This window comes from Temnothorax americanus, unplaced genomic scaffold (assembly GCF_048541705.1).
Source record: "Temnothorax americanus isolate GAGA-0224 unplaced genomic scaffold, ASM4854170v1 Scaffold5, whole genome shotgun sequence".
Classification (NCBI taxonomy): domain Eukaryota; kingdom Metazoa; phylum Arthropoda; class Insecta; order Hymenoptera; family Formicidae; genus Temnothorax; species Temnothorax americanus.
This window is the reverse complement of record NW_027509657.1, coordinates 1,149,599-1,171,208: the sequence shown is the minus strand read 5'-3', so window position 1 is coordinate 1,171,208 and position 21,610 is coordinate 1,149,599. Positions and strand designations below refer to the sequence as shown.

The window sequence follows — 21,610 nt, the reverse complement described above, 5'->3', positions numbered from 1 at the left end:
GCAGAACTATTTGCTGAAAAAGGACACAGTGTGAAAGACAGTAGAGAAAGAAATGTACTTTAACCGAAATTTATTGTTTCAATACATCACAAATGTAACTTGTGAAAAGGAATAGTCTCCCAGACGTTCTGGTAAATCGAGAAGAAGCAAGTATATTACGTACACGAGGAAAGTTCCTCCTAATTTATATGAATATCCGCATTACTTTTTAAATAGTTTTCTCTTGGCCAATTTATATAGACATCGTCATCGATCTTCGTAACTTTTCTCTTCTGATGGACCTTTATGAAAATTAGATATCGGATACTTTTACGGTAGATTCTTTTCTCGGCTACTTTAATTGTCCCTTTTGGGAGATATCAATCAAACCAGATGATGCGAGATGAGAACATTGTCGAGAAGATATTTTCGCCTGAGACGGGCAGTATCCTGAAAATAATTTCAGAATATTCTGATAAATTTTATGTATCGTAATATTGTAGGAATGTTTGGAAGATATCTCTGAAAATACTATGCAAATTATCGAAATATACATTTCGACGATTCCGCAGATGTTGCAGTCGCGAAAGCTCGGAAAACATCCCGAGAACTTACGGTACATTCCGTCGGATATGATATATATATATATATATATATATATATATATATATATACACACACAAGTTTAAATTCGACTTATCTCTCGCTAGTTATAGAAACTCTTAGAAAACTCGTAATTATGTACGTCTTATACTTTCTCGGAATATTCGCAGAATATCTTCTCATCTCGCGTTTGACAATATAACAATACGAAAAGTCCTCGTGTCCGCGCTTTGAAAACTCCCTGACGCTTTCTAATTAGCGACGGAATATATCGCGTATATAATATACATATTACACATCGTAATTATGTTACGCCTGAGCGCCCTGTCGATTCTCTTTCTCTCTCTCTCTGTCGCCTATCTTCTCATATAAATACTTAGCGATTATTTTTCTTCATTTACGGGATGTTTATGTTTAATCACTATCTCGTCTTTTCTGAGATTGGAATTTAACAATCGCACGCGCCGCACGAGAACCGCACCTCGCGACAACGATGGGTGTATTAAAAAATAATTGCACTCCACGCTTCAAATGATCTCTTATCAACCTAGCGCAACAATAGCTATACGGTAATAATAAATTGATCGTAAATCTACATAACTACATAACTCTCTCGACGCCGCGAAATAATCCCTCTCTCTCTCTCTCTACCTTTCTTCGGTATATAAATAAATCTCCTAAATTACAATTCGTGTGTGCGCAAAAATCCGTGTGCATGATATACATGGTACGTATAAAAGTCTCGTCTCCCCGACGGAAGCTCTCCAAGTTTGCAAAACTGCAAGGAATAGGGTGACTATATCCTGCGAGGTTCTCGTACGGCATTCGAGCGCACTAAATTTATCTAACATATTCATGATACGCGAAATGTCCCATGTAAATGTACCCAGTCACATCTTTAAAGGGAGGAAACTTCATTTAATTACACGCAATATTCCGAGAAACAAAATATCTTTTATATTACACTTTAACATCGCGACTGGATTCGTTTTACACGACACATTTTGCATACAGCGTGCACCGGAAAAATATAAGTATAAATCAGAAAACTGATAATTTTTTACAGTCCTGATAAATTCATTTTTTTTTGTTATAATTTAATTAAATATGTTGTTCAGTGTAATATATAAAAATAGAATATTTTTCATTATAGATAAAAGAATTTAGACGAAGAAATGAAAAATTTATATGTATTGCAATAGTTTGTTGCTTTGATTACGGTTAATATCGATGCAATTTAGCGTCCTTTGGAAACTGTAACCTGTACTCCTTTTTCGGCGCACGTTGAATATTTTCTTTCACTTCATTTTTATCCTAACTTATAGATATTCCTGATTATTCGATAACGGTAATAATATATGATACAGCGGTTTCTCTTAAAAGCTACACTGAAATATTATCCTTCACTGTTTTTTTCTTTCCTCGCACGTTCGCTCCGCTTTGCACTCAATGGCAGCAAATTAATTAGTGATCCACAAAAACATTAGAAATAATTCTTTCATCTTTCAACAATGTCACATCTTAATTAAGAACCCTGCAAGCTTCTTGTGAGTTATTTTCCTTAGATCTATAATAACAATTTGCACGTTATAAAATTATGCTTCCAAATTATTTTACTTTTAATTATCTGCCTTTTCTCTAAATATAAAATCATTTTATGACCCATTTCTACACTTGTAGAATTTTCGCGTACAATTTCAGCATTAAACATAAATTTAAATTGGACAAGTAAATTTTGAGATTAAATAATTGCATTTCTAGAAACGCGCGGTAATTGTTATACGTGGTTTTGTCCCTTTGTTCGTTATATTTGTGCTGAAATTGTAGAAATTACTCTTTATTAATTTTACTTTCTTTGAAGAAAGCATTTCTTATCCGTACTTTTTAATTTTCCAACCATTTCTTTAATTAGAAAAATTAGTATATTTGATTACATGAAAACAGCGTATTTAGATAATTTAGAAGTCTTGGGTCTGAGTTAGACGATCAAGTTAGACAACGAAAAATGACAACGAAACGTATGCAAAGTGATAATCTACATCCAGATCAAATAACGACATCGGAATGTTTAATCACAGAAACGGCAATAAGAACGCACCAAGCGTACACCCAATACATTTTCCGTATATCTCATGTATTTCTCAGTCAGAATCTTCATGTCGTCTTATACAACGCGAACATCAGCTGATTCCTACCTTCATCAAGTAATTATATCGTTCTATCACTTCGCGTTTGTGATTCTCCTTGCTCATAAATGAAAAGTAGTAAAAATTAAATTAATCAAACAACAAGCTTGTCAACATTTTAAAATATAATTCTAGTCTTGTCATAAATAAATAAATAAATAATTAAGTGCAGCAATATAGAATTCCTTTAGTTATTATTAAACGACTGATATTAGCATTTAGTGAAAGATCTCAAGAAAAACTTTTCAAAAATCGTAAAACGCAAAGTGATAAGCCAGAGAACTTCGTAAAGTCGCTGGATGAGTTCAGAGAGCTCTGAAATGACGGGGATAAGGTATCGATCGGCTGTTGATTGCGCGATGCGGAAGGAAAAGGATGTTAATTGTGTCGCTCGTCGTAGCAACAAGTCGGATTACTGTCCTGCTCCTCCTCGTAATTCATTCAACCGCAAAAAGACGCATTATTCACAGCCCGTGCTCTCGCTTGCGCTTAAGACGCTTAAGTATGCTCGTCCACAGCACAGTGAAGTTTCACACATGTGTCTATGACAAGACGTGATATGTTAGTGTATTCTAAGTCTTGACTGCGCTTGCTAACGTTCCGCATATAAATCTTCTCGCTCGCGTATATCCAAATGGACCTCTTCCATCCACGCATTAAATAGGTAATGTAAATAACAATATAATTGAGAGCCGATTCTAGGAACAAATTGAATAATCAGTTACTGCCAATCTGTTCATTAAACATTTTTCCTTTCGTTAATGATTTTTCATTAAGATTTTCCAACTGCTCCTGTTAAATTCAATCTTGTTTTAAGTGATTCTTTTTACTTTTAGTTTCTCTAAAGAGATACAGCAATAGTTAAACTAAAGTTAAACTTAGCCGACATTTGAGTTAGAAACTGCTCTTGAAAAAGAAACTTTTCCAATTTTAATTGATATTAATGCAATTAAACTTGGAAATCAAGTCGTCTGTAGAAGGAGTTTGCAGTTCTTATTTCGCAAATGTATGAAATAGATATATGGAAGCATCTTTATTTCTCATGAAGTAAATTTCTCTTTCGTGCCTAAATATACGCGGACAAATGAAAACGCGTACACTCGATGCTCGTTCATCAAATGACAAACAACAATTAAGTACCGTTTCTTCGTTTCGCACAGCCGTTCGCGCTGATATCGATCGAAAAATCAATCCCCTAGCAACGAAGCCAACCGATAATTTACAGCCCTGTAAAAAAATAAGCTCCGATCCCGCTACGAGAGCTCGAGTTACGAACCTAGAGCACACTCGGGATCAAGATATAACGAGCGATATGCGATTTTGAAAGCGATTCGAAACCTCTCGCATTATATCTCGTATAATTAACCCTACAAGAAACTTTACCCGCGATATTATCCGCCCCTCTGTCCCTTTCATTACGCACCCTAATCCAGTCTATTTTTAGCATTGTAGAGGCTTCTCGTTAGCGAAAGAATCTGAAATTAACTCTCGAATCGTTAAAATCCAAATAGATTACTGGGCGATTTATTATCATTAACAGGTCATACGAGATTGCACGTTCTCTCAAATTTTCACTGTCTAATTATTCCTATTCGCTAACGAGGCTTGATCATGTACGGTGATCACCTCTTGGTGGTTACGATGTATAAGCCGTAAAAGCGGAAAGCTCTCTAAAGTCCTCTCGAGCGACAACAGCTTGTTTTGCGCACATAATACCGTAACTCGGATCTAAGAAGGATATTGAAGCATCTTCGTTCTCTTGGGTATTCCCTTCCTGCTTTCTGTTTCTCCTTTCTTTCGTACAGCACACGCACGCACGTACACACATACACTCATGTATATTCTCCTTTGGCACGTCAGCTCCGTATGCTATTTTCTACTCGCTCTTTAACCTATCGTCGCGATAAAAAAATATGAGGAATAAAAATATATCACGTAACAACATCCCCTCCGTGAGAGGAGAAAACTGAAGACGAGACCCTTACGCAGCGGCGAGATTTACTCGACAAACCGCCGACGTGGAAGCATCTTTCTTCTCCCTATCCCTACCACTGACGCGCTCCATCCAATCATTGATCCTGTGCACCTTCTGTACGCCAGATTCCCAGTAATTTTTTATCATAGAGCTCCTCGAATAATATAGTATGCAAATGAGATATTTAAATTTAGTTCTTCGGCTTTTACTAATTTTTTGGTCGGAGAGAAAGACAATGTTAAGAACGATCTTCGGCGAAACGGCGAACGGAAGAACGACAGGATCAATCGACGATCCTGAATACAGAGAGGCCGTGTCAGTATACAGGTAACTCGTAATTGAAGTTAATAAAATCTGATGAAGCGTTTCTCATTATTCTGTTTCTAATTATTCATTAATCTCACTCGAACTATTCATTTCTTTCCAACGAGCCATATTCTGTAATATAATTATTTATTGTATGGCCGAAGCTAGGTCAGTTAGGGATAAAAATGGCCGGTGCATTCAGGATCTCGTCTCTCTTCGTCGATGAATCGGAATTCCAGCATTTCCAGAAAGTGTCTTCGGAGAACAACTCGCGTTTCTCTCCGCGGATTTCGCGGAAATGTCTTTCGTCTTTAGTCTTGCTTCTTTGACGAGCGGCGAGCCCCAGGGTCGCGGTTTCGCGACACAATCGCATTGACCTCGCTAGAGATATAAGCTTGGTGTGCAAGGAGCCTTCAGCCGAGCCATGGTAGCCATCAGCTGGGCTGCGGCGGCGTCAGTCTCACTAAGAGCCACGTATACAGCTTTGGCTTCCGCTTGTCGCTCAGCTCGTACTGCAGATTAGCCAATCCGTCACTGGAGAATCTTTTCTTGCCTGTCTTCAGGAATTCATACCTGTCGTCAAAAATTAAGCGTTCAACCACTACGATCCGAAGAGAATGTTCAAAAAACTAGTTGTCCTGAATAAAAAGCGACTTTTTCGACTCACCTCTTCGGATTGGCCTTCTCCTTTTTGTGCGTGAGCATCTTGTAGCGCGCGACGTTTGCCGGATATCGCGAGATATGCAGACCATGGGCCTTGATGCGATTCGCCATGTCGTCGTCCTCACCACCCCAGCCCCAGAAGACGTTGCTGAAGCCGTTGACCAGCTGGAAGTGTTGGCGCGACATCGCGGACACGCCGCCGAAGAGATCGGCGTAGGGTAGCCTGAAGATGTAGAAACATTAAATAAATTTTCCGTCGATAAAAATAAAAAAATAAAAAAATAAGCTAGATTTACTTCATGCTGAGAACGATATTACAGATTTATAAGCCACATTATAAAATTCAATTTATCTGTTGTTTATATATCAAAATTACTTAATTATAGGTGCGTGTTTAGATTTATAATATGTTCAACTATGTTTTATATTTATTTAAAATTTCTTGTAAGTGCGCGAAAGAATCGCATTTTTACCTATACTTGAATTTGTCCACCGCAACCGACATATGTCTGGGCTGCTCGGGACAAGTGTACAAATTTCTATCGTCCTCCGGAAGTAAGTCAACATCATGAAAGATGAAGCAGTCGAAGGTTCTTTCTTTTAGAGCCTCTACGTAGCCGACGTTCATGAGCATTGCTCGGTTAAAGGCCCCGGTACCTGAGAACAGAACGATATGGATAAATATCGTTGATATATTGTTAAAGAGAAGTAAATGCTTAAAATCTTTCCAAACTAAAATACCAAATAAAATTAATTCAATATAATTCGACGACTCTCGTTAAAAAGAATTTTAGATTTACTTCTCTCTTAAGAACAATTTCAATTAATAATTCCAATTTCTTAGAAAGTTTCAACTATACGAATGTTACAAGTCAATCGTTTGAGTAGAATATTTAAGTTTTATCTCGATAATTATTTCATACGCGCAAGCGCGATATTCAACATTTTGTAATTTATTAATTTGTTTCAATTTTCATGAAGCAGAAACAAACCGCAGACTAACTCGTACCGTAATCTCGATCAAAGCGTGGAGTTTCTTTAATAAATTGCAAGCAAAGTCGAAGCGAAGTCGGGGTGAGTTCGCGAACTGAAAACCCCACTAAATCTTTGAAACATTCTATTGTTAATCAAGTTTCAAATATTTAGTACGATCTGGTATGAGATTTTAATTCTCTCCCTTTCTTCCTCAATTTAAGCGCGCCTCTTAATTTATGAATGCTGATTAGCTCGATCTACTACAAGCTATCAAAGTTGCTCCACGCTCTCGAGGCTGCGGCAAAATAATCCGCTCTCCGGCGTGTTTTAAAGAAACTTTCTTCGCAAAGTTGCTATAACAGACTTGTTTTAAAAGCCGAGGGAAGAGTCTTGATCTCCTGCGGAAGGGACGAGGAAGCAGCCGCGTACAAATTGCCGCTGGTTTGACAAGAGGAGGCGCCGCCACGTAAGGATTGATGAAAAGAAGGAGGGTGGCAGGAATCCCACGGACGTTTGCCAAGTCATCGGGCGCAATTAAAAGTTTCGCGTCTTATCCTGTCATCGCGGTTACTCGAATGCCATGATGGAAGTAGGTCATACGTAGGGAACTTCGGTGAATTTTCCTCACATTTCCTGCCATCCGCTTGCCATCCGCTCCGTCGTTTTCATCCTCTCAGGCTGCAGTTGAGAATAGTTAGGGCGAAGCCGAGAGAGAATGATTAATGACTTTATATTCTAATTTACGATTATTATTATTTTAATAAAACAAAAATGACATAATATTAATTTCTACGCAATAATATCACTTTTTGTTTGATAAGAATGTCAACTAAATACATTGTTTAATGTTTTTTTTAATATAGCGTTGTTGATTCTAAACAGCGCAAATAATTCGTAAGTGAAATTTATATCGAATACGCCGCGGAGCACTTTGTATATTATATTATATACTTCCTATGGAGAAAGACGGAAGCAAAAGAGCGGAAAAAGCGTGAAAGAAATCTAACTGGAACCTCGCGTCCGATTATTCGAGAATGATTACGAGAGACCGGCGAACTAACAGGCTCTTTCTCAAAGAACGAAGATGAAAGGCAAAGGCTAACGCTCTCAAAGCCGCTGACGCTGCACATCTCTCCCGTCAGTCGTCGATTATTATTGGCTGAATAAACTTCGCGCTCGATCGAATCTCCTGCACTGTCGCCGACAAACATACACGGAAGACAGACGCGGAAAAATGGAGGACCCCCGCCGTCGGAGAAGAGCGTTTTGTTCGCCAAACGCGCGCGCAAACGGTCTCGTTTCTCCCGGTCTCTCGACGAAAGGCGCCTCTCGACGGAAGTGTATTCCGGGTATTTCAGATATTTCTTTATGCCGTCAGCGATGAGTAAAAGAGGACGCGATAAAGCGGGGGAGAGGCGAGAGGCGGGCGAGGACGCGGAATACAGTGGACGATAAAGAGACACAGGTGTGCACACACAGCGCGACTACGGTAAACAATTTCACGGGGGGGAGGGGAGAAAAGGCGAAATGGAAACTCATCCCAGAGGAAGGCGATGTTGACCTAAAAGATGTAAATGTCAAGCGATCTAATGGCGTTTCATTACGGAGCAGTCCTACGTTATTTACGACGAGTGTCGCATTGACACTCGCGCACGTTTCGCAGCGCACTGTGCAATTACGGTCTTTGACGAATTATAGAATTGCAAACGGACGGAAGCGAAACGTGGTTTGGCCGAGAGAAAAAGTAGACAAACGGATCTCTAAAATCTCTCAAGCGTATATTATACAAGGCGTCGGTGTACAGAGATGCCATCAAAAGATGGTACAATTGCCTTCCAGCGGACTACTGTTGACAAATCGAATTATGAACATATAATATTAAGATCTTTCATTGTCATCGCCAACAATATAAACTTAAAAATAGCGAATAACAATTTTTATTAAAAGGAAACCATGTAAAGGCAGAAAAATGCTCAACTTCGTGAAAAATAAAGCCAATTAATCGATTTACGCCCCTCGCCTTTAGCCCTCTTCAAGGACATAAATTGACTCATCGTCGTGTTTAGTGTCAAGTTTCATAGCGATCATTTATAAAAATTGAGGTCGAGTTGGAACAACAGTTAACTTTTATATCACACCCTTTTTGAAAATGGTTCTTCTCGTAATAAAAAACGACAGATTATTTATTTATATATTAGTATTAGATTTTGACCTGCGGAGTTTTGGTTTCTTACTGCCGCGGCCAGAGATTTAAATACACTCCCCTCTCAAGGAAGCTTTTTATTTATTATGTTATTAATTAATTAATTTAGTCATAACTTTTATTAAATATTTAAATCTTACCGATCTCTGATAAAAGAATTCACAGAAATATCATACAAGATATTTGCAAATATTTACTTTTACGCTTACAAGAGCGGATATGATGCAAATATTTACGTCTGCGAGGATTTTGTACTCGATTCACCTCAGAAAGAATGCCACGACTTGTAAAAATGGTTCATCAAAACCAAAGGTGCATTTTTTGATGAAAAGAAAATTTACTAGTTATTGGTTAAAAATGCGTTAGATTCAAGTTATTTTTGTTTTACTTAAATTTTCTGTAGTTTTCGTATAACAAAATAATCATTTACCTCTAATGTAAATACGAACTACATCAATAAAAGTAGATTTTTTTTATAATATCTAGTCTTTTAACGCTGCATCCAAACTTTTGGCCGGCAGTGTATTTATATACCATTATTGATGGGTACACAATATTGTCTTGGTCCTCAATCAAATGGTGATTATATTGAACTATATCTACGTATCCAATAATGAAATTCCATTGGTTGCTATTATCTTTCATTCCCATCAATTTATCGTCATTTAATCGCGTAATTATTAATGTAACGCATGAGAACGGGTTGCGGCGCCGGCGTGGGGAAGTGCGGCGAGATGGTGGAGAACGGACGATTAAATGTTTATCAACATCTTTCGCCCGCGAGCTTTCCCGCGATGCTGATAAATTAAGATCGTATCCGAGTCGTCTCCGACAGACACCGCTCTCAACTAGCGACGAACTTGATTCATTTCCATATATCCGTTTTCGCAGAGGAACGCCGCTTATTTATTCATCCGAAAGAATTGCGTCTGCAATATCAAGTTATGCGCTGCCACGTTTGTTCGAAGAACGGAGAAACGGACGCGCGCCGTCATCGCGGGCGTCTATCTGTATCTCCGGCTGTATAGGTAGGTATACGTCCGTACATTTAAATTCCCGGAATATTCCACGTTGTTCTCCTCGCGTCCAACGTGTTTCGGCTTTCGTTACTTCCATCGCTGGTAAAGTAATTTCTCACAATTTTTTGCAACAGCACACTGAAACTGCGTGCGCGATATATTTCTCACTTGAATTCGCGTTTTGATGCGAAGGCGTCATTCGATGAAATTATATTATAATGTGCGAAATAACGAAATAATTTATAGAAATCATCACTTATTATAGTCAATCGTGAAAAATCGTTTCTAATAGAGTACAGTAAAAGAGTGCAACAAAAATGGCAATTTCCTGGTGTGAATTCAAGAGATTTCACTGTAATGACATCTCACAGTCGTCTCGCGGTCTGTCTTTTCCCATCGTCTCGCCAACACGAGAAAAAACTCGATCGCGTTTTTCATCGTAATTATCGAGCTTATGGACGGTGATACGGCGGATTTCCTCGATATCGATGACCGGACGATCGTCGTTAATGATTGCACTTATATACAGTTACGATAATAAGAGTGCGGATGCAGGCCGGTGCTTCCGACAGTTCTATCTAGCGCGTTGTTAATATGCGGATTTCTGTATCGCGAGAGTGCCCGAAGTGGCGGCGACTGGCGACAGGTGCGACTAATTGTCCGCGAGAGAGTTGCCCGCCTCGATAATCTTGCCCCTCTTGCGGCAGTAGACATTCATGGAGGAACGTTCGCTGCTCTTCCGCACTTCTGTTTCACGAAACTAATATCAGACGACGACTGAAATTGTGAATATTATATCCAGGCGGTGTATATTTAAATCCGCGTCCATTTAAATCTACTATCTGTCTAGACATATTTATTCGAAGTTAATATTTACATAATTTATACAGGATGACAAATTGCTGAAACTAAAAATAGCTGTTTATTTTGTAATAAATGAATGGATGAATGTATACATGTCCATTAATTCCCATTTAATATTCATTTCAATATATCCAGTTAATATCGATCTATTAGATGTAAGATTAAGTATATTATTCAGACAATTTCTACTACGTCAACATTTATTGCTACCCCTATAAATAATTATCCTCCTCTATATATTACGAAAAGAACAAACGAGCATTTTATTATCTGTATTTGTTGCCTGTATTTTCCTGTCAAATTTAGTTTTCGAGGAAAAATTCAATCGTAAAACGGGAAGGATATGAAATATCGAGAAAACTCGCGAGATTAGCGCCACTCTCGAGATGGAAACTCTCCTCTCCGACATATCCCCGAGCTCTTATCCCGTATCGAGAAATTGATTTTGTTCGGGCCAGAAGAAAGAGAGTACGCCATGAATCTAATTTCCTGATCCGCGACGCGGCACAGTCGATCGGCCAGGCTTACTGCAAATGAAGTCGCGACTTCGCTGCCGATCCCCTCCCGTCGTCGATTCGATAAATATTCAGCGCGGCACTAATTATGCAAAAGTGAAGTATTCGGTGGGCTGACTCCGCTTTAATCCCAAACCGAGGCATGGTTCTAGGAAACAGAGACAGAGACAGAGGGATAGAGAGAGCACTCGGAATTTGAATTTCAAAATTGCGGCCGAGCGCGACCGTGTCCGAGCCATTTGGGACAATTAAAATCGCGTTAATTTGTAAGTGCGCGCGCACACACACACACGCGCGTCACACGCGTACACTCACACGCCCATACGCATCGTTTTATATTCGATATGTTTCCAGTCCGCGCAAATAAATTTATTGTAAAGTATGATACAAAATTTATTCGCTTTATTCACCCTTCATAAAAATATCGCGTGTGAAAGCAATTTCTACAATTTCGAGTATATATATATATATATATATATATATATATATATATATATATACTAGGATTAGGAAATTATATTTTTTTATTCTATCAAATGCTGTGTGTGTATATTGCAGTATAAGATTGATAATCTCGATATATGTATATTTAATTTATATATTTCTTTTTTTCACGTATTATTTTCGCATCTTACAATTTCCCCGAAGCAAATACAGAAGGATTCCTCGTCGTCGTAGATTATTTCAATCGGATCGCTATTATGCCGTATTATATTTATATTTCTGCACGTAAACTTTATTTTATCGATTTTTAGTTAACGCGCAGGTGCATCGTCTTCTTGACGAACGACTGGTTGGATTAAGCCTCTTTAAGCTCAACTTGACGATAAATGGCCGTGACTTTGCACGTACGTGCGATCGTAACGGTATATATCCATGCCGCGTGGCGGATATGCGGGCTGCGTTCGCGATAATCATGACCTATCGTTCGGTTCATTCTTTTTTGATGCCATTACGTGATTACACCTTCGAAAGACACCACGTAAACCGATATAGATCGACGGTGTAATTCCGCAAGAAATTATTACATGGTAAGTTTTATCTAGCACTTGTTGCAAAAAAGATTACATTGGCTAAAAAATTAAAAAAAATTACACTAATAAACTTAAATTCATATTTTTTATTATGGCACTTCAGCATAATGGCTCAATAAATTCTTACGCAACGTTCTCAGTAAATTTGAGATAATTAGACTTAAAATACTACATCTGCGTCTACGTGATGTAAATGTTACTTCTGGACGGAAGAGAGAGTGGGTAATAGCGCCTTGTACCATTTTTTACTGCTATTTTTATACTAAATATGCGATGTACTTCTTCGTTATCAACAAAATTTGCTGCGTTTGCATATCTCTCTTCCGTCCAAAAGAATCCTTTGATTGCGACAACCATATCGCGATACAACAGCGTGAATTTTTTAATTTTAATTGGGCATGAGTTTTTTGTTGGAATTTTACGTGCAGCTTTTTGTTGCATATACGAATAAACGTGACTCGTGGTGTTCTCGGATACAATGCATTGCGGGAATCACGGGAAAAATGTTAGTTAGTCCCTCAAGCTTGCAGCAGGATTAGATAGCACTTAAACCTGACTTACACGGGCTTTTCGAGAGTAGTCTGACAGTGAGTAACAGTTCGGCGCATTTTCTAAGGAATCGCGCGCAACGCAACGGGCGAGAATAAATCGTTGCTGTTTCGCCGTAATTAATCGCGCCGGCGCCAGTGAAATATTGTCTTCGTTAAATTATCACGAGAATTCATTGCCCGGTGATCTGCCGTAAATTAACGTCATTACGACATAATAGCGATCCGATTGAAATAATTCTACGACGACGACGAGGAATATCCTTCTTTATTTGCTTCGGGAAAATTGTAGGAGCGTGGTAATCGCATCTTGTATATAATCCTTATTAAATTATCACGAGAAGATTCGTTCATCGGCGATTTGTAGTAAATTAACGTAAATTGGGCCGTAATAGCAATCAATTAACTTTAAATGCTTCTGCAGTAAAAGCTAGTAAAAAATTTTTTCACGATCTTTGAATAGAATCTTCATTAAATTATTTCGAAAATTGGTTCTCGACTTGTCGGAAATTAATAATGAATAAATTCTTAAATATACTTCAATAATAAAACATTTTTTCATTTTTTTAATTTATAGAGAAAATATTACGATCGAGGAATTGAAATTATAGGAAAATAAATGATTATTCTGTTACATAAATATTACCTCCTTACATTAATCATTATTCAATATAAATTATTTAACGTATTCTTGCCATATTTTTCTTCGTGAATATCGATGCGATAATGTATTTTCATTCAATGCTTTTCACCACGAAACGTATGACCGCGTTGAAAAATTGCGAAACAACTACTGTCTCTCTTTCTTTTTTGTATATTCATTTGCATACCGAGCGAAGAAACGCGAATAAAATCCGATTTGGGATTCCATCAGGAATTCCACACTCGAAACTTTCCAGCGAAAACCATATTAAATTGTACCGACATTTTCGAGAGACGTTCTGAATGTATGATAAAATGTAGACGCGCGCCGGAAGTAATATTGCTCAGTTAAACCGATTTGAGATCGTTGTTTGAAGTGGCAAACGAAGATATATCAAACGTAGAAACGATATGTGAATTTTAAATACGATTTTTAAATTCTCCCCGCTCAATGTGAATAAGAACGTATAGGATATTTCAGAACATATTCCTTCTCCAATTTCAATTTAACATAAGCAAAAATGATATTACTTTCATTCAAATTAACGTTAATTGTACGCCGCTTTTCCCAAAAGAATTGTTCGTATAATTTGAGCTTTCTGCCGACATATACGCGATAAAGATTCGCGAAATACGCAATGTAGTAAAATCAAACTCAATGACGAATCGGATATATTATCTAGCGACAAATTTGTTTCACATTGTTACGGAACTTCCTTCGCATATTTAATTTCATTGTGCCGCATCATACACAGACCGGAAGTGTACAGAAGCGCTGCGTGGAATAACAAGAGAATTAATCACAGTCATATTTTGACGTCTCGCATATGCGGTAAGTAAACAAACTTAGTCGAGCAATTTTAATGAAGATAAATTGTGCGAGCCTGCTCTCGCAGCCCTTCAATAGCCGAGATAAATCGCGTTTTCTTGGGTGACTGAATAGAATGATAGATTCTGTGCATCCCGGCCGAAGAAAATGCTACTATCTGCCCGTAAGATAATTTTCTTTGCATTTCTCTTACCTACTCAAAACTCTGATATCTCTGATATATCATCCAACAAGTTGCTTAGAATCAAACCGATCAGATTTTGCTTTTGTATATTTTCAAGAATTATCTGAAATTAAGAATGTATTTATAATTTGTTAATTAATTTGTTAATTAAATCTTCTATCAGAATAAATCACTTTTACTTCGCCAGTCAAATTATAAACAACAATGGAAATATTAATCGACTCTACTGGCCATTATAATTTATAATCGCTAAGACAATACGACCACGATTTGGTTCGATTATCGTCAAGACGCTCTTTTAACCATTGCAATATAAATTGTATCAAAGATTACATCAATTTTATATTGGTTAAAAGAGCGTCTTGCCGATAATCGAACCAAATCGTGGTCGTATTGTCTTAGCGATTATAATGGCCAGCATAGAGTCGATTAATAAATCTTCTATATTACTCAAATACAAATAATTCGTTAAATATATTTTCTCTGTGTTTAACATTATTATATTTATTGATTTGCAGAGATATTTATCATATTTATAATTAGATATAATTATAATTGGGGGAAGAAGAATTCTGGAATATATATCATGCTTTAAACACTCCTTTCATTCATGAATTGGAGATGATACTCGTAACATTTATCTTCCCCATCTTTCATCCCTTTTCCATGTTACTGCGGTAGCGATCTATAATCATCAACCGACTTCGCAGAGCGTCGTGAAAGCAGCTCATAACATAATTCATAAACTGGTGATTAAGGTTTAAGGAATATGTAATTATACGATGCAAAACCGATGTCGGAGCGACCTGAGAGAAGACGCTTTTGCGAAACCGTGTATCTTCGCATATGGCCGTCATTTAAATAAACTGACAGAAATAACTACACCCGCGCGAGAGAATTTATTTTATATTATGAATTCTAAGGGTTTTTAAAAAAATTTCATTAAAATTTAAGCGGCGCGGGCGCCGCGCCGTGTCGGTGAAATTATCTCGCGTCGTTTCTCTCGAGAGGTCCATGCGTTGCCACGGTCGGTCGATTACTCGAGTCGTAGAAGGGTCGAGTCGGTGAAAGAGCGAGAGATATAAGAGGACGTACACAAATTTAATTAAAAATTAAGTCGGAGAGCTTAGAGGCTACGACGGAAACTTTGTAACGGCCTCTTTCGTATACGAACGTCTCCCGACTCTTGCTCTCTCCGCCCGGCATTTTCCTCTCGGTAGGAGGATCTCCGCTCGGGGCAGGGGGGACAAGCAGGAAAATACGGGAGCAAGAGGAACGTCCGCTAGACAGCAATAAATCGTAGCAAAGTATCGGCTTACACGCACCAGCGAGGAGAAGAGGCTCGCGGAAGATCGTACGTTTATATTCCGCTCTACGGAAACAAACCGTGTGCTCCGACGGATGTTATCGAAACACCGGAATGCACACGTCAGTCGCATATATTCGGGATGGCTCAGGGTGAATAAGAATTTACGATTCCCGACATATATCGAAATATCGTTCAGGCAGCGACTTGAAGCTAATCCCTTCTTTTTAACAAAAATTATATCATCTTTATGATAGTTTAATTTTAATTGTTTTTGAAAATTATATCGACGTTCACCATGAAACCCATCAATTTCGGTATTATATTTAATTGAATTAATCATCAACCGCATCAACGTGTAAAGATTAATATCGGGTTATTTTGTCGAGATCAGTTTCGCAAAGGGATCAAAGTGTTCTCCAAGATTTTCGCGAAACAAACATGCGACCGGTCAATTTAATTGCGACGCACACACGAGTCTCGCTTACCTTCCTGCTCGATCACGAAGATCTGATAATCGATCTGCTGTCGCAGCAGGATCGGATGCAGGTTGTAGAGGAGGGTCTGCAGATGCTGCGGTCGATCGCGAAATGGAATGATTATGGCGACGCGATGCCTGGCGACGCAGTCTGCGGGCCGACCTGTGCCGCCCGCCTTCACCTCCACGAATGACTTCTCCATTTCGGACAACGGTGGCGGTGACTTACTAACGACCACCGGTCCAACTGCGAACGGAATAGATGCATGGCCGATGAAATGATAAATTAAAGAGGCGGGAGTAATTCGTAAAACGCGACGGAAGAAAATATACGTATATATTCACTTTTGTCCAATAAATTTATCGTATTTGTTGTTTCTATAATAAGAACAAAACGTCACAATTTCTAATATAGATATCCAGCGATTATTAATAAATTGTCTATTTAGAGAATTCGGTTGAACGCACCAGTGCGCTCTCAGTGCACATTAAAGCCGTTGTACGCACGAATCAACGTAAAATGTATGTTTAATATAAACGGGTTAAGTCACGAAATCCTCAATTATCTTTATTGTACTATTTGGTAAAATATGTATTGGGCATTTCAGTCAAATCAGTCAAAATATTTGCATTTTACTTTAAATATTAGAAATTAAATCAGTGTACAACGGCTTTAATGTGCACTGAGTGCGCACTATAGTGCGTCCAATCGAATTCGCTACATATCTCTATTTGTAATATTTGCATATTAATTTGTTCACCACGATATTTTTCATTCCCGAATTCAAGCGCGGTAAAACCGTATAAAACAAAGTTTTAGGGCAATTTCGCGATACGCGGGTTGTAATTTTGATTAAAAAAAAAATCCTCCCTACTGATTACAGGTCAATATCTCCGTCAATTTTTTTACTTACCCAAATTCGGTGGGATAAGGGGACACCGTGGTATCGTTGCGTTGCTAGTCGCATTTGCCACCGGAAGCTCTCGCGTGGTTCCACTGCCGGCGACCAGGTTTCTGACCGGCACCGTCTCGGATTTGGACGCGTTCGTGAGGCCCTTGGCCAATATTGGAAGTAGCGTCGTCGAGGATACATTGCCACCCGCGGCTAAACTCGGTACAACGGTAGGTTGACCGTATATGATCAAACCGCGCGGGTGGGTTCTGTACGAGCGATCCGCGTATCTGTAATACAAGAAGAGAAGAAATAAGAAATACTAGCATGCGTAGTGAACACGTTAAAAATTACATTAAAGAGATGCAACAAAAAGTAAACATTTGGCCTGATCGATGATGACATTTCAAGGAAAAGTAGCTGCGGATTATCGCGGTGCATTTTTGTAAGTACATTGCAGCGATAATATTTGCATGATGATAGATGTCACAGCTTTGCTTCCTCTCGCGCGCGTCTTTCGCGTTTAATCTGATATTAATCGTAATACCGTATTAATGCTATAGCTGGCGATCGATTTACATTATAGCGATTCCAAAGTTAATGTCGAGCTCGCGAGTATATCGCTTCCTGCGTAACACGTACGCATCCAATTATTATCTATTGATTGCACATGGCAGCAACTACACGCAGCTATTACAAGGCTGACTGTGCAACGCCTCCGTAATTGAAAGAGCGATTATAGAAGACCGTTCGACCGTCTAATCGCGACAGAGATTTGTGCTTCGAGGAACAGAATTTCTAAACACAATTATCAAGTATACAGCAATAGTGTCATTTACATTCAAATTGCTTGCAAAACGAATTACATTTATTTCCGAGGAGACCGCAGGGTATATAAATGCTTTTAGTTGCGCTTCTTCTGATCTCGGAAAAAATTTCCCTTAAAATAATCCTTCGACTATCTTCAATTTCATTATTTACAAGACTAATAAATAATAAAGTATATTTCATTAATTTGTACGTAATTTATTCGATGTATAATAGAAGAAAAAAAATTACATAATTTTTTCGGTAAATTTATATATAATTTAATATCTCTGAAATAAAAAATAAAAGCTTTAATTTTTAATCTATGTTAAATAAATTGCTTCACGTACACAACTTTAAATTTGTCTGAAAATTCTCGTTAAAATATAAAAATTCTCGTTAAATGTAAAAAACAAATGTTTACTTATTAACAAAAACTAAATGGGCAATGCTTAATAATCATTTTGGATACATAATTTATGCATTCATAATTACAAAATTTTTAATAAAATTCTGATTCCACCGCACAAAATTTGAGTTAAATCTTTGATTAAAATCAGAAGAGACTTATATAAGGATAAAAAAAATATTTGCTCAGTAAAAACTTAGGTAAAATAACTACAGTTAAAATAATCTGAGAACTAACAAAAATTCGATAAAGTTAATACCATTAGAGTTGTATTAAATAGTGGAAAGTCAGGAAAAGAGAGAGAGGACGATACATATCCTGTGTAACGACTCGATCGTAGAATCTCCGAGAATTAAACCGGATGTCGATCAATCCGGCGGCGTTTCCCTTGCTTATCTCGCAAAAATTTCTCGAATTCTCGATATAGAGACTTCCTAAGGAAATTTGATGTAATGGCACGGCCTCGAACTCTAAAAGCGATTTTTTCATGCCGCGAGCGTTTACCGCACCTTTGTATCAATTTTTTCCTTAATTTTAGATCTATAATAGAATGAGGCTATATATCTTTTAACTCAATTGCAAGAGCAGTTTGCTTGAATGCCACATAAATATTCGAGGACTGAACGCCCTAATAAAAAAATTGAATTCGAGAGAAATTTCACTTTATTGTATAATAAAATTATAAACTCTCTCGAGAAAGACCTAAAACCAACTAAAATTCTAGAATTTTGAAGACAAATTTTTCTAGTAATTTTATGCTTGAAGAAACTCGACATTGTTACGTAATCATGAATTTACCACCGTTCAAAATTTTATTCATTCCATTTAAGGGTCCGTTCCGTTTCACGCATGATGCGCGCATTGTCTATAGTAAACGTTACGTATGCTATAGATAAATGCGCGCATCATGCGTGAAACGGAACGGACCCTAAGATGTATGAATTATAAAAATAATAAAAAAGATATCCGAATTTTTGTGCATCTACTTCCTCAACCGTAAATTATTCTTTCCAAGATATTTCATTTTTCTCTCGTTTTCACGTTTCTCCAAGAAGGCGGACTAATTTTTTTTTTTTCCCAGGAAATTGCCTCAATTCTTTTACGGCGACCCTTAAAATCGAAAATCGAACCTCGACGCATGAAACATGACAAGTTTCCCGAACCACGTTTGCGTTCTAATTCACTTAAGGTTTACGAGCGAAGTACGCGGCAAGAAATTACGACGAAACTTATTGATCCACGCAAGACGACATCTCCTCTCAGTTGCCTCCTCTGATGCGCTTCGTTCGTTCCTCTACCTCTCCTCTCGCAACGAAAGAGTGTCAGCGAATTTCCCGAGTTTACGAGCCGGTCCGCTTGCAGTTGCAATTTCCGGGACTGCCGCCGGCCACCGCTGCGACTGCAATCCGCAATCTAACGTCCCTCTCTTCCTCTTTCACGTGCAACGGATAGGTTGCTACGTGCAAAATCACGAGGCAGCGCGCGCTCACAGTGTTCAGTGTCTGTGACAAAGGCCCGCGATAAGCTAAACAGGGAAATCAAGCGCGCGACACCGTGGTTTTAGTGCATTAAAGCTCGGGATACCATTCGCCGCTATATGTGACGTCACGGTGTCGAAGGAAGGAAATTACGTGAAATGAAATTTAAGAGAGACCAAATTTTCTCTTTGCAATAAACTCTGGATGTATATCTGAAATGAAATAAAATTTAAGAGAGACCAAATTTTCTTTTTGCAATAAACCCTAGATGCATATTGAAATTTTGCAGCTGTCGGAATTTTCAGTCCAACAGAATTTATCTAAAAACTTGCGCAATTTTAAAAAACGTTCTTCTTAGTCGTGCTTACTTTTATGTAATAATATAACAATAATTAATAGAGCGTAAAAAGATACATCGTGTATATAGACACATAATATATTGGAATCAAAATAAAGTGATCGAAGCGGAATAAAGTACGAATAAAATAACGCGAAATATAATTACATCGCGGTCTCACTTTGGTTTTGTATACAGTTAATTTTAATTTCATGTCCGAAAGGGCAAAAATTAAATCATATTTATGTGATAATAGTCTACAGGTCAATTTCAACTGATCGATGACTTGGTAAATGACAGTTGTTGACGTTTTCGTTGTCGCGTCGTTTGCTTCGCATCACCTATTTTCTGCATTATTTTCGCCGTGGCGTAACTTCAAATGTTGAGCGAGCAAAGTTTAGACTGCGGTTCGCTTGCGGAACGATTACATGAAAGCCGACGAAGTTACGGGCCGCAATGTTGATCGGTTTTCATGAGAAGGCATCTCGCGATAAGAGCCAATGCGAATGTTGCGGCAAGGCAGGTGTGTGCAGGTGGATTCTATTTGCATGCTACGTTCTCTCAGCTCCGTTACGCCAACGGCGAGCCTGTTTACGAAGATTTTTGAAGCCGAGATAGAATCACCTCCGCAATCTCGCGTATGACGAGAAAATTTACAATCTAATAGAACTTGGTGCGAAACAGAGCAGACTGCATCAGAATCAGTGAATAATCATTTATAGAAAGAAGATTAATCAGAGCGTTATGCAGAGTAAAAATTGTGTAAATAACAATATATATACATATATTGCAAGTATAATAATTTGCATCATAAAAAAAATTTTTGTATCTAGACATTTTAGAAAAAAAAGGTTAAATCTCTCTTAAATAAAGATGTTGTTTTTGAAATAACGGTCATAAAAAATAAGATGTCAAAGAACTTTTTTTATAAAGATTTATATGTAAACTATTTAATATTCGATCATGTTTTCTCCTTTTAATCACAACCAATAATTATGTTATACAAATTTCAGACATATATATCGAGTCCGTAACGATTACATAACTCAGATATGCCTCTCTCAGCTGCGAAATAGTTTCGATGCCTCGTGATATTTCGGGAAGGTGGAGAGAACGCCGGTGGTATCGAGCGTCGTCTTGAATTTAATTAAATCCACCTATAGTACCGCCTTGCACATCCGTTTGGATCGGACGGGCTAGAGGCGCACATCTAGAGAAACGAGCAAGAGCGACTAATGATTTAGTTGATTGCGAGACTTAAGAGAACTCGACGACGATGAAACTCGCGTCGACGACAGACAATCCGACGGCGAACGATCAAACGAACGAGTGGCTTGAAGCTTGAACCGCGTGCCAAAATTCGAAATGCGTGTTCAA

At 38.0% G+C, this 21,610-nt stretch overlaps 1 protein-coding gene across 4 annotated transcripts in view; it reads right to left on the bottom strand.

The window, feature by feature from the left end:
* Positions 1–53: 53 nt before the first annotated feature.
* The window catches only part of LOC143903777 (beta-1,4-N-acetylgalactosaminyltransferase bre-4), an 89,857-nt gene continuing 68,300 nt past the window's right edge, over positions 54–21,610 (bottom strand). For all 4 annotated transcript variants that reach the window (XM_077417688.1, XM_077417687.1, XM_077417690.1 and 1 more), the window contains 5 exons: positions 17,224–17,492; positions 16,320–16,556; positions 6,186–6,369; positions 5,717–5,935; positions 54–5,622 (listed from right to left, as the gene is read on the bottom strand). In XM_077417688.1, the coding sequence (XP_077273814.1) occupies positions 5,484–5,622; positions 5,717–5,935; positions 6,186–6,369; positions 16,320–16,556; positions 17,224–17,492 (1,048 nt within the window). In that variant the 3' untranslated portion in view covers positions 54–5,483. The remainder of the gene's footprint in view (positions 5,623–5,716; positions 5,936–6,185; positions 6,370–16,319; positions 16,557–17,223; positions 17,493–21,610) is intronic.